Consider the following 13,962-nt stretch of genomic DNA (forward strand, 5'->3'; position numbering starts at 1 on the left):
TGAGGAGTTTATATTGCCACAGAGCACTGCAGAAAGTCCACTGACAGCAATGAGTCTTGGTGAAGAGATTCATGTGACAGAAAGTTGAAGAAGTTAAGATCATTAAACAACCAGATACCCTCACAGCTGAGGGTATCTGGGGCGCATGAGATGGTCCTACCAGCCTTACAACTAGTCATACTCAGAGAATGGGCTGGTCTGATGGCACACAGGACACAATAGCAAGCTTGGAAATACATCCAGCATTTATCTTCTACATTCTCACATCAGCACATGGCACTGTTCCAATCTGTTGCGCCTTGATGCAGGGGATTAAGCCATGGGAGGCCCTGTTGCTCAGCAGCTCTGGGGTGGGGAAGGAGGGCAAAGGTCAGGGATGAGGCAAAACAGAGTTCACGATGCCTTCTAAACCCACCAGAGACCTGCCAGATGAGGTTCACTGGATGACAGTCTCCTCCCTGAAGTCAAGTCAAAAGGCCATTGGTTCATACCCCACTGCAAAGTGTCAGCACCAAAATTGAGGCCAACTCTCTAGTGCACGGTCGAGGATGTGCTACATTGCCAGAGGTGCTGTCTCGTAGATGAGATGTTCAACCAGCCCTCAGGTGGACAGCACTATCTTAAAGAACAGCTGAGGAGTTCTCCCTGGCATCGCTCATTCACCCATGAGATCTTGCTGTGCACAGGTTAGCCGTTGGGTTTCCTAGATTACCACAGAGATTGCCCTGGCTGTACAGCACATTGAGATGTCCTGAAAAGTTTAAAGTGGGAAAACAACCAAATTTCCACTTGAGCAACCAGAACACCCACGAGAAGGAATCAAGTTTTCCCATTCACCCCACCCCACCCCCATCATCCTCACTAACCTTCACTGATCCATCTGTTTAAAACATCTGTGTCCCAACATACTCGCCAACCTCCAGGAACAATGTGCTTCTCCAATCCTAGCCTCCACAGCGTCTCCCAATTGAATCATTTCATTCTCCTATTTTCTTGCAACCTAGAATGACCCAATCAGCCCATCGGTCTATGCCAGCTCTCAGAACATACCCATCACTCCCATTCCCCCATTTATTTCCCTGTAACGTATTTGTACTTGCCCATTAACTGCCCTACCTATTCCCCTATCCTGGGGTAACTTACAACAGCCAAATAACCTTTATTCTCTGGAATTCACCAGATTTTACTGTCCTTTTTCACTCCTAGGATAACAGTATATGGGAAGTGAGTGAGAGTCCATGGGATTTGGAGGCTTAGGAGAGGGTGCAGAAGAGCTTTACCAGGATACTGCCCGGATAAGAGGGTATGTGCTAAAAGGAGAGATTGGGCAAACTTGCGTTGTTTTCTCTGGAGCGTTGGAGACTGAGGGGAGATCTGATAGAGGGTTAGAAGATTATGAGAGGCATTGATTGAGTAGACAGTCAGAATCTTTTTCCCCAGGGTCAAAATATCTAATACTAGAGGGCGTGCATTTACGGTGAGACAGGGTAAGTTCAAAGGAGATGTGTGGGGCAAGTTTTTTTTTCCCCCACACAGAGGGTGATGGGTGCCTGGAATGCACTGCCAGGGGTGGTGGTGGAGGCAGATACAATAGAGATGTTTAAGAGTTTATTAGATAGGCACATGAACATGCAGAGAATGGAGGGATATGGACCTTGTGTAGGCGGAAGGGACTAGTTTAGTTAGGCGTGTAATTACTAGTTTAATTAGTTTGGCACAACATGGTGGGTCGAAGGGCCTGTTCCTGTGCTGTACTGTTCTATGTTCCATGTTCCAAGGGTTGCTTACTTGGACCCCCTGAAGTTATTCCACTGAGTTCAATGCCTGATCAGATCCGTGCAAACTGCTGCATCAAATCGACAGCACGTCAAACACTACGTGAAAAGCAAAATGCCACAGATGCTGGAAATCTGAACTAAGATAAAAAAAATCCTGGCCCTTTTTTTTTAAACCAGAGCAGGAAAAGTCAGGAATCAAGCAAGTTTTAAGCTGCAGAGGGGTGGAGAGAGCAAGGGGAATGTGTGTGACAGGGTGGAGACCAGAGAGACTGGATGACACAAGTGGGGTTGGTGCTGGCTGGGAGAGGGTGGTGGGGGCTGGTTAATCCCAGCTGATCTGTCTGTAGGAGGGGTAAATAGAGGAAGATAAAGAAGGACAGGAGTGAGGAATAAACAAAATACAGGTAGTCCCTGCGTTAAATAAGAACTGTCTGAAGGCTGATGTCTCTGTAAGCCAGAAACATTGGTTTCCTACAGTTTCCTATCAATCTCACTATAATTCTTTCATTTCATTGAGTAATTCCCTTTACACTACCCATAATTAAACTAATGGAATATATACTGCATCCAATCATTAATGAACACCATGATAGGTTTTACTATTATTATTACTAGCTTGACACAAATTCTCCCGTGCATTTTTCAAGTCGGATTTTCATAAGATTATTCATAACCCAGGGACCCCCTGTATTGGAACCGTGCGATACAGAACACAGTTACTGGAAATCTGAAATTAAAGAAAAATGCTGGAAATACCCAGCAGGTCAGGCAGCGTCCACGGAGAGGGAAAACTGAGAGTTCACATTACAGGCTTACATCTAACAAAGGGATGGATAAGGGTTGTAGCAACAGCTGAGATGAGGCACGTTCATCATAACAAACGAGGCATATTGCAATCTTTATTATTCACACAGACGGAGATGCTGGAATTGGTAAACAGTCCTGTAGTGGGTAGACATTTGGGGAGGAGCAAGCCAGTTGCCTCATGTTGAGCTGATTTTTCTGTCTCATATTGACACACTACAACCACGGTGAAAGATCTCTTAAGGTAAACAACTACTTAAGGAAGGGCTGCCCTAACAGTTCTTCCAAGATAATGGCTCCTTTTACATATCTACCTTTTGAAACCCCCACTGAACTAGACATCATGAAATGGAGTCAGGACACCGAACCAGAAGCACTGAAGCCGCCATCCCTGCAGAGATCGGAAAACGGCCTCCAAGGGAAGGCACAGCTACTGAGGGAAGGCACAGGGGAAACCTTAACCACCACAGACTATGGGTTTTAGTGCTACTTCAAACATTCGGTACAGCCCCAAACACTTTTGCATTGCAGTGACCCAGCCTGGATCGGTGCTAAAATACTCAGCGATCTACTCTAACCAATATGGGAGACCTCGTGCACAATTGCAACCTTCAAATCACCACTGCCATCTCTCTTCTGTTATTGCTACAGTACAAATTACTGCAGCTGTTAATGCACCACTGCAGACACTGTATAGCATAAATATTATGAAAGTGCAATAGCAGGAAAAGAACATTTTACCAGCATTTTACTAAGCATAAAATAATTTGCAAAGTGCAGTCAAAGACAAACAGAGACCTGCTAATATTTGCACAAACTCCTGGAGCCCATGTTGTCTCACACCTAAAAATCCAAGGTATCGTTAGGAGCAACTGTACATCCTGTAATATCACAATTCTACAAGTACAGACAATGCATGACTTAGTAACAACCACACCCACGAAAGAGAGATGCTCACTCATTCCCATTCAAGGAGACTGCCTGTTTTGGTGCATCAATCACTTTGAAAAAACGCAGCTCATGTTTACAAAGGATTTGCAAACAATCCATGTCCAAAGTTTTCCAAAAGGTGTCAGCTTATTAACCCTCAAGAAGCCACTAATGGACAATGCGCACAGAAATAATTTTATTCTTTTAATAACCTCAACTCCCACATCCCTGGTGTTGCTTCAGAAAGTTGTGCAGAAGGTCATTTATATTCGAGATCAACTAGATATATAGGAGACTCCCAAAAATAAATACAAATAAGGAAGTGTGTTAAAATAAATTTTTTGCAACATTAAAAAGTCTCCTTGGCATCTGTACCTGAAAAACACTCCAACATTCAAGAGGGGAATCCAGCAAAGTTCCACAACCAGTAACAATCTGCAAATATGCAAAATTAAAATATTCTTCAAATCAAGAATTTGAATAAATATCAACTGCATGTTCCGTCCTTTCTGCAATATTTACTGGCCATATTCACAAGATAACAAAAACTGCAACAAGGCAAACTGACACTGAATTGCCCTATCATAGTAAAGGCAGTTTTTTTTCACCACAACCAAAGACACCAAACTCTTCAAAACAATGTCACATGAAAGATATCCATGGTTCAGTACATTTTAAGTGGTTCAGCCAACAGCTGGCTCCTTCCATCACACCCTTAAAAAAATCCATCATTTTTTCCCCCCAAAGTGAAGAGTTTCTGACAAGTACTTTGAAGGGCTTGTTAGACTTTTTGAGGTCTTCAATTCCTTGACCCCTGGCTGCGCAGAGAGATCAGGGCAACATTTGATGCACAGGTCAGAAACGTTTGCAATACAAGTACGGCGGAGATGGCTTTATAAACTGCATGATACAATCTGGTACACCTCAGTCCAGTGTGAGAAATTCACCCCTAAATTCTCTATGTTTCTTTTTCCCCCAAAATGTTTACTTATAACATCATTTGTAAAATTAAGGGCATTTAAAATTTGACCCGAAATGTTGATGGTTTCTTCTTCCACAGATGCTGCCTGACCTGCTAAGTCCCCAGCATCTGCAGTTTTATTTTGGATTTGCATATGTAAAATTAAACCTGCCCGACTTCCCAGTGTGAGACTCCCACTACAGAACCAGTCTATAATTGGCAGGAGCACACTTTCAACAGATCCATGTTTCCACACAAAACATTACATCTCAACTTCTTTCTTAAAAAAAACTTTCATCAGAGGAGGGCTCAAAATTTTTCCTCAGACATCACTCGTGGATCAGATCTGCGTTTCTGAGACCACATACTTATGCAAATTGAGGAATATCCTCACAACACAACTGATTTCCAGCAAGCAGATAAATTCTGACTAAAAGTACTACTTTAGTTGCCTTTTGTCCTGGCACAGAAATTTAATCCAACTTTTAGTTTTTCCTCTTAACCAATTAACACTAAAAGGATACATCAGAAAACCGAACATTTGCGCTAAACTATTTAAACACTTTGAGTAACTGGACATGAAACTATGCCAAACCATGTGCATAAACGTGGGTTTCAGTAGTAATTAGGTTTAAGTCTCAAAGGAAAAATCAATTGCGGTTTAAAAAAAAGCTTGGTGTTAGGAGAATAACAACACCTTTAACTTAAAACCTTAATTCATGATCTGCAGGCAAAAATCAACATTAAGGAAAACTAAGGTCCACTAGTTGCTGTTGCTTTGCTCAGGTGAGGGATGAGGGCGGGTATTTAAAGTGTGCATTGAACATGATCTGTTGTGGCAACGCCACTGAGATAATGTGTGGGGAGCAGGGAGGTGGGGGTTGCAGAGGAGGGGAGGAGTGACGGGTTCTTTTTACACAATCTATCCTGCATTAACAACTGCATATCTGCAGCAAACATTTGCCACTGCATCACACCTTCAAAAAAAACACACACACACACTAACCAACAGTGGTCTGGAGAAAAAAAGTTTCTTTCTGGGAGAAGTTTAAAAACTTTTCCACAAGGGGCTACTGCTGCTGCTGGCTGAAGCAGTGTAGAATTTCCTAATGGAATGTGGACTGCTCATCCGCATCTGAACTCATTCTCTGCAGAGCAAAGCACCAGAGGAAAATATGCTGACCATGGAGGAAAATTCTTTTTAAAAAAAACTCTCCCTCCTCCTTAGCAACCATTCAAGGGAGATTCACTGAGCAGCAATGTTCTGAAAGATACCCAGTGCCTCTCGCACGCAAACCATAACATCAAGAAAGTCGTAGAAGAAACGTGAAAATACACAGCAAGATCACAAGCAATTAATCCACAGCATCAAACGATGTCCATTTCCGTCTCCCTCTCTGGGTCACAGTTCTGTGATTCAGACAAGGCCTGGCCCTGCAGCCCAAACCCACAGGAGCTCATTTTAAGATAGAGACCTAAGATTCTGCACTTCTCTGCCTCTCTGCTCCACTTCCCCAGCAAGTCAATAAATACACATCACTTTGGTCAAGTGGGGGGGGGGGGGGGGGGAAGAGAGAGGGAGGGGGGGGAGAGAGAGGGAGGGGGGGGAGAGAGAGGGAGGGGGGGGAGAGAGAGGGAGGGGGGGGAGAGAGAGGGAGGGGGGGAGAGAGAGGGAGGGGGGGGAGAGAGAGGGAGGGGGGGGAGAGAGAGGGAGGGGGGGGAGAGAGAGGGAGGGGGGGGAGAGAGAGGGAGGGGGGGGAGAGAGAGGGAGGGGGGGGAGAGAGAGGGAGGGGGGGGAGAGAGAGGGAGGGGGGGAGAGAGAGGGAGGGGGGGGTGAGAGAGGGAGGGGGGGGAGAGAGAGGGAGGGGGGGAGAGAGAGGGAGGGGGGGAGAGAGAGGGGGGGGGAGAGAGAGGGGGGGGGAGAGAGAGGGGGGGGGAGAGAGAGGGGGGGGGAGAGGGGGGGGAGAGAGGGGGGGGGGGAGAGAGGGGGGGGGAGAGAGGGGGGGGGAGAGAGGGGGGGGAGAGAGGGGGGGGAGAGAGGGGGGGGGAGAGAGGGGGGGGGGAGAGAGGGGGGGGAGAGAGGGGGGGGGGAGAGAGGGGAGGGGGGAGAGAGGGAGGGAGAGAGAGGGAGGGGGGGGGGGGAGATAGAGCAGGGGAGAGGGAGAGGGGGGAGAGAGGGAGAAGGGGAGAGAGGGAGGAGGGGTTAGGGAGGGGGAGAGAGGGAGGGGGGAAGAGGGAGGGGGAAGAGAGGGAGGGGGGAGAGAGGGAGGGGGGAGAGAGGGAGGGGGGAGAGAGGGAGGGGGGAGAGGGGGAGGGGGGAGAGAGGGAGGGGGGAGAGGGGGAGGGGGGAGAGAGGGAGGGGGGAGAGAGGGAGGGGGGAGAGAGGGAGGGGGGAGAGAGGGCGGGGGAGAGAGGGGGGGGGAGAGAGGGGGGGGAGAGAGGGGGGGGGAGAGAGGGGGGGGGAGAGAGGGGGGGGGAGAGAGGGAGGGGAGAGAGGGGGGGGAGAGAGGGGGGGGAGAGAGGGAGGGGAGAGAGGGGGGAGAGAGGGGGGGGAGAGGGGGGAGATAGGGGGGGGAGATAGGGGGGGAGATAGGGGGGGAGATAGGGAGGGGGGGAGGGGGGGAGGGGGGGAGGGGGGAGAGAGGGAGGGGGGTAGAGAGGGAGGGGGGGAGAGAGGGAGGGGGGAGAGAGGGGGGTGAGGGGGGGAGGGGGTGGAGGGGGGGAGGGGGGGAGAGGGGGGGAGAGGGGGGGAGAGGGGGAGGGGGGAGAGGGGGAGGGGGGAGAGGGGGAGGGGGGAGAGGGGAGGGGGGAGAGGGAGGGGGGGAGAGGGAGGGGGGGGAGAGGGAGGGGGGGAGGGGGGGAGAGGGAGGGGGGAGGGGGGGGGGAGGGGGGGAGGGGGGGGGGGGGGGGAGAGGGGGAGGGGGGGGGAGGGGGGAGGGGGGGAGAGGGGGAGGGGGGGGAGAGGGGGAGGGGGAGAGAGGGGGAGGGGGGGAGAGGGGGAGGGGGGAGAGGGGGGAGGGGGGAGAGGGGGGAGGGGGAGAGAGGGGGGGAGGGGGGAGAGGGGGGAGGGGGAGAGGGGGGAGAGGGGGGGAGAGGGGGGGAGAGGGGGGGGGAGGGAGGGGGGGAGGGGGGGGGGAGGGGAGGGGGGGGAGGGGGGGGGGGAGGGAGGATGGGGGGGGGAGAGGGGGAGGAGAGGGGGGAGGGGAGAGGGGGGAGGGGGAGAGAGGGGGAGGGGGGAGAGAGGGGAGGGGGGAGAGAGGGGGAGGGGGGAGAGGAGGGGGAGGGGGGGGAGGAGAGGGGGGAGGGGGGGAGGAGAGGGGGAGGGGGGGAGAGAGGGGGAGGGGGGGAGAGAGAGGGGGAGGGGAGAGAGGGGAGGGGGGAGAGAGGGGGAGGGGGGAGAGAGGGGGAGGGGGGGAGAGAGGGGGAGGGGGGAGAGAGGGGGAGGGGGGAGAGAGGGGGAGGGGGGAGTGGGGGGGAGGGGGGAGAGAGAGGGAGGGGGGAGAGAGAGGGAGGGGGAGAGAGGGAGAGGGGGGAGAGAGGGAGAGGGGGGAGAGAGGGGGAGGGGGGAGAGAGGGGGAGAGAGGGGGAGAGGGGGGAGAGGGGGAGAGGGAGGGGGGGAGAGGGAGGGGGGGAGAGGGAGGGGGGAGAGGGTGGGGGGGAGAGGGTGGGGGGGAGAGGGTGGGGGGGAGAGGGTGGGGGGGAGAGGGAGGGGGGGAGAGGGAGGGGGGAGAGGGAGGGGGGAGAGGGAGGGGGAGAGGGAGAAGGGGAGAGGGAGGGGGGGTGAGCGAGGGAGGAGGGCGGAGGGAGGGAGGGGGGAGAGAGGGAGGGGGGAGAGAGGGAGGGGGGGAGAGGGAGGGGGGGAGAGGGAGGGAGGGAGAGGGAGGGGGGGAGAGGGAGGGGGGGAGAGGGAGGGGGGGAGAGGGAGGGGGGAGAGGGAGGGGGGAGAGGGAGGGGGGAGAGGGAGGGGGGGAGAGGGAGGGGGGGAGAGGAAGGGAGGGAGGGGGTGGGGGAGAGGGGGTGGGGGAAGAGAATTGAGGGAGGTGGGGCAGAAAAGGAAGGAGGGGCAGCAAGAGGGCTGGAGAACATTGGGGGAGATGGACGGAGGGGGAGAGAGATGCGGAAGGGATGTGATGGGGGAGCAACAGGGAGAAATGGGGAGTGTGGAAAGAGGAGAGGGGGAAATGGAGGGGGAAGGGGAGGGGAAGAGTATTGGAGTGTGACAGAAATGGGGCCACCTACTGATGGAGGGAGTTACAGAGAGGGAGATGGGGGAGGAAAGAGGGGTAGGTGGCAGGGAGGGGGAGAGAGATGGGGGACGAGGGTGGGAGGATGTGGTGGACCGGGTACTGATTGAGACCGGGAAGGAGGGAGAGGATGATGTTGGACGGAGGGAGGGAGTGGGCGAGGGAGGGCGGGACGGAGGGGGAGTGTGGGCGAGGGGGGGGCGGGACGGAGGGGGAGTGTGGGCGAGGGGGGGCGGGACGGAGGGGGAGTGTGGGCGAGGGGGGGCGGGACGGAGGGGGAGTGTGGGCGAGGGGGGGCGGGGCAGAGGGGGAGTGGGCGAGGGAGTGAGAGAGGTAGGGAGAGAGTGGGTGAGGGAGGGAGGGGGTGAGTGATGGAGGGAAGGGGATAGAGGGATGGATGGAGGGTGGGTGAGTGATGGAGGGAGGGGATGTAATGGAAAGGGGATGTGGGAGGGAGGGAGGTGGGAGGGGGTCTGGAAGGAGGGAGGGAGGGTCAGATGAAGGTAGGCAGAGATGGAGGGAGAGGGTGAGGGATGGAGTGAGGGAGGGGGTGAGGGATGGAGGGAGGGATGGAGGGACAGGTGGAGTGGGTGAGGGATGGAGGGGGGATGTGATGGAAGAGGGTTTGGGAGGGAGGGAGGGGGACTGGGAAGGAGGGCGAGATGGAAGGAGGGGAGAGATGGAAGGACTGAGTGATGGAGGGGGTGAGGGAGGGATGGAGGGGGTGAGAGATGGAGGGGGTGAGTGACGGAGGGGGTGAGTGACGGAGGGACTCGTGGACCGGGTACTAATGGAGGAGGAAGCGGAGATTGGGTGCGGCCCTGGAGCTGCTCGGACATTAGCGAGGCTCTCAGTGCCTCGGCCCTCGGCCCCCCCTCCCGGGGAGCGGCTGATGGGGGGCTGGGTCGGTGGCTGGGCAGTGGGCAGGGCCAGGTGCCGGGGACAGGCCGGCCTGCTCCCCCCTCACCCTCCCCATCCTCCCAGAAGTGGAAAAAAAAGTTTGCGAAAAGTTTTGTGAAAGTTTTGTCCCGGCAGAGGACGCACTGCTCTCACTCCCTGTCGGGGGGAGAAGTTGCGATGGAGGCAGGGAAGGAGGGAGGGAGGGAGTGAGCAAGGGAGGGAGTGGGTGAGGGACAGAGGGTGGGAGTGAGTGGGCGAGGGACGGAGGGTGGGAGTGAGTGGGCGAGGGACGGAGGGAAGGAGGGGGGAGTGGACGATGGAGGGAGGGAGTGGACAGGCGATGGAGGGAGGGAGGACGTAGGTGATGGTGGGAGGGAGGAGGAGTTATGGAGGGAGGGATGGACGTTGGGAGGATGTGAGTGATAGAGGGAGGGGTGAGGGAAGGAGGGAGGGAAGGGCAGGGAAGGAGGGAGAACGGGTGATGGAAGTCAGGGAGAGGTGATGGAGGGAAGAAGAAAGAGACAGACATGGAGGGAGGATGGTGGAGTGATTCAAAGAGGAGGTGAGTGATGGAGGGGGTGAGTGGAGGGTGGGAGGGAGGGAGGAGGTGTCATGGAGGGGGTGAGTGGAGGGAGGGAGGGGATGTGATGGAAGGGGGTTTTGGGAGGGAGGGAGGGGGACAGGGAAGGAGGGCAAGATGGAAGGAGGGGAGAGATGGAAGGACTGAGTGATGGAGGGGGTGAGGGAGGGAGGGATGGAGGGGGTGAGGGAGGGATGGAGGGAGTGAGGGATGGAGGGGTGAGGGAGGGACTTGTGGACCGGGTACCGATGGAGGAGGAAGCGGAGATGGGGCACGGCGCCGGAGCTGCTCGGACATTAGCGAGGTTCTCGGTGCCTCAGCCCTCAGCTCCCAGTGCCTCGGCCCTCGGCTCCCCTCCCAGGGAGCAGGTGATGGGGGGCTGGGTCGGTGGCTGGGCAGCGGGCAGGGGTGGGCACCAGGTCCGGGGACAGGCCGGCCCGCTCCCCCCTCACCCTCCCCATCCTCCCAGCAGTGGAAAAAAGGTTTGAGAAAAGTTTTGTGTAAGTTTTGTTCGGGCAGAGGACACGCTCCTCTCACTCCCTGTCGGGGGAAGAAGTTGTGATGAAGGCAGGGAGGGAGGGAGGGAGTGGGCAATGGAGGGAAGGAGGGAGTGGGCTAGGAGGAGAGGGAGGGAGGGAGGGAGTAAGCAAGGGAGGGAGAAAGGAAGTGAGCGATACAGGGAGGAAGGGGGAGAGGGAGTGGGCGATGGAGGGAGGGAGTGGGCGATGGAGGGAGGGAGTGGGCGATGGAGGGAGGGAGGGAGTGGACAAAGGAGGGAGGGATAAAATGGGTGTTTGAGGGAGAGAAGTAGGGCATGGCTGATGGAGGGAGTGCAATGAAGGGAGTTGGTGAGTGATGGAGGGAGGGGTGGAAGGGGATGAGTAAAGGAGGGAGGGAGTGGGCAACAGAGAAAGGATGGGTGTGTGATGGGGAGGGAAGGAGGGAGGGGGGAGGGAAAGGGGGAAGGGAGAGAAGGAGGGGGGATGGAAGGGGAGGGAGGGAGGGAGAGAGTTAAGTGAATGGAGGGGGTGACGGAGGAGTCAGTGATGGAGGGAGGGCGTGTGATGGAGGGAGTGGGTGAGTGATGGAGGGATGGAGGGGGTGAAGAATGGAGGGAGGGGGTGGGGGCTGTGATGGAGGGAGAGGGTTGTGACAGAGGGAGGGGTGAGCAAGGGAGGGAGGGTGGGAGGGAAGGAGGGAGAGTGTTAAGTGAGTGATGGAGGGAGGGAGGGTGAGTGATGGAGGGAGGGAGGGAGAGGGTGAGGGAGGGAGGGAGGGAGAGGGTGAGGGATGGAGGGGGGGTTGAGTAACGGAGGAAGGAGGGAGGGAGGGTGTTAAGTGAGTGATGGAGGGATGGAGGGGCTGAGGGAGAGGTGAGTGATGGAGGGAGGGAGGGATGGAGGGGGTGTGATGGAGGGAGTGGGTGAGTGATGGAGGGGGTGAGGGCTGTGATGGAAGGAGGGAAGGGGTTGAGTGACAGGGAGGGGTGAGCGAGGGAGGGAGGGAGTGGGTGAGCAATGGAGGGGGTGAGGGATGGGGTAAGGGAGAGATGGGGTGAGAGGGAAGGAAGGGTGAGTGATGGAGGGAGAGGTGAGTGAGTGATGGAGGGAGGGGTGAGGGAGGGAGTGAGCGACGGAGCGGGTGAGTGAGGGATGGAGGGGGTGTGATGGAGGGATGGAGGGGATGAGGTAGGGAGGGATGGAGGGCGTCGAGCGACGGAGGGGGTGAGGGATGGAGGGACTCGTGGACCGGGTACCGATGGAGGAGGAAGCGGAGATTGGGTGCGGCGCCGGAGCTGCTCGGACATTAGCGAGGCTCTCGGTGCCTCGGCCCTCGGCCCCCCCCCCCCTCCCGGGGAGCGGGTGATGGGGGGGCTGGGTCGGTGGCTGGGCAGCGGGCAGGGCCGGGCGCCGGGTCCGGGGACAGGCCGGCCCGCTCCCCCCTCACCCTCCCCATCCTCCCAGCAGTGGAAAAAAAAAGTTTGCGAAAAGTTTTGTGAAAGTTTTGTCCGGGCGGAGGACGCGCTGCTCTCACTCCCTGTCGGGGGGGGAGGGGGGTGCTCCTGGCCCGGGGCGCTCAGCATCACCTTCCTGCTCTCAGTCTGGGATGTAACCCCCCCCCCTCCCTTCCCTTCCAACCCCATCCCTTCCACCCCCCCCCCCCCCCCCCCCCCATCCCGTGTGCCCATCTCCCCACCCTGGCTCCCACCTCCAGCCGGGTTCCGCGGCGCTGGCACCGGGCTGCGCCGAGAGCTGATGCCGCAGCAACCTCCCTTGCCCCCTCCCCAGCCCTTTAAACACCCCCACCTTCACCCTCACCCCTTCCTCCCCCCCCCAAAAAAAAACAAAAAACCCATCAGCATCCTCCCAAGTAAGGCGAAGAATGCATTAACGTGCTTGTCCCGGGCGGTACTCACGGTTGACTTTGTTGGGGTTGGTTTGTTTCCGCCGAGACATCAGGAGATGGTGATGGCTGGGGAGAGAGAGAGAGAGAAAACTTCTTTTTAATTTAAACAAAAAAGTTTGTTCCGGAAAGAAATCAAGATGGCGTTGGTGTGGATGTGGACAGCAGTAGTGTTAAACACACCTCCCTCTCCTCCTCCTCCTCTTCCTCCTGGATTGCAAAGATAACAGTGAGGGTTAGTCAGTGGGTTCCTGCGCTGCGCCTCTCCCTCCTCTCCTCTCTCTCACACTCACTCCCTCCCTCCCTCTCAGTTCAACCTGATCACCAAACTCATCACGTGTCTCTCTCTCTCTCCCTTTGCCCGTCGTCTCCTAGGGACGTGCTCGTACTGTTGGTCTTTGCTGACTTTTTTTTAAACACACTCACACACACACAAGCATCAGCATCACGTACAGGAGGGGTCTCTCTAGAGCTAGCTCCGCGCAACCGGGGGAGGAGGAGACAGGAGGAGAGCGAAAGGGCAAAGCTGAACAGGTACCAGGCTCGCTCATCCTCCCTGGTTGCCGTTGCCTGTCTCCATGGCTTGGGATTTCTCTGCTGGGCTCCACCAGAGGCATTCTACAGTGCGAATCATATGTGTGAGCGTGTGTGCGTCTAAACTATCATTCACACACACACAAACATGCATGTCTTAATGTGCTCTATATATTTTTCTGAGCATTTAAAAACTTGTATGTGTGTGCAAGATTTAATGCATCCTATATCTGTGTGCTTGTGTGATTTTTTATATATAGACGTGCATGTTTTGAAGCGCCTTGATGCATTTGTGTATGTGGATTTTTTCAGTGTTCTCTCTCTCTCTCGCTCCTAATATCTGCCTGTGTTTTAACGCGCCGTCTCCCTGCGTGCATGTTTTAAAGCGCTGAGATGAATTTGTATGTGTGCGTGGCTGTTTTTAACGTGCCCTTTCGACCAGCTTCCTCGCATCAGTGTTGGTGCTGAACGGCTGCTTTGGTACCGCGTTTGCTCGCTGCCAACTCGATTTATTTCCGGAAAAGTTACATCGCTGCTATTTAGAGGAATGTTAGGGAACTTTGCAAACCTTGCATTGTGATCGTCGCATCTGGGGGATCGTTTGGGCTGAAATCCTTAGCCCAAATTAAAACTTGGTTACGTCACTCTTTAATGCTATATCATTTTAAATTACGTTTTGGAATGTGGGATTAATTTAATAAATACAACTGAATAAATTAAGGAGCTTGCAAATTGAAGTGCACATTTTAAGTTGATCAAAACTTACTAGGAGCATCTGAAAACTATCTGCATGTTATAAGAATGTATTTTTTAACTGGGTTTTCCATG

The 13,962-nt window shown here is 55.5% G+C and overlaps 1 protein-coding gene across 3 annotated transcripts in view; it reads right to left on the reverse strand.

Moving 5' to 3' along the window:
* rreb1a (ras responsive element binding protein 1a) overlaps positions 1-12,965 on the reverse strand; it is a 184,076-nt gene extending 171,111 nt beyond the window's left edge. For all 3 annotated transcript variants that reach the window (XM_052015651.1, XM_052015652.1, XM_052015653.1), the window contains exons 1-2: positions 12,784-12,965; positions 12,614-12,669 (exon numbers count right to left, since the gene is read on the reverse strand). In XM_052015651.1, the coding sequence (XP_051871611.1) occupies positions 12,614-12,653 (40 nt within the window). In that variant the 5' untranslated portion in view covers positions 12,654-12,669; positions 12,784-12,965. The remainder of the gene's footprint in view (positions 1-12,613; positions 12,670-12,783) is intronic.
* Between the last annotated feature and the right edge of the window lie 997 nt (positions 12,966-13,962).

This window comes from Pristis pectinata, chromosome 5, assembly GCF_009764475.1.
Source record: "Pristis pectinata isolate sPriPec2 chromosome 5, sPriPec2.1.pri, whole genome shotgun sequence".
In the NCBI taxonomy this organism is placed as follows: domain Eukaryota; kingdom Metazoa; phylum Chordata; class Chondrichthyes; order Rhinopristiformes; family Pristidae; genus Pristis; species Pristis pectinata.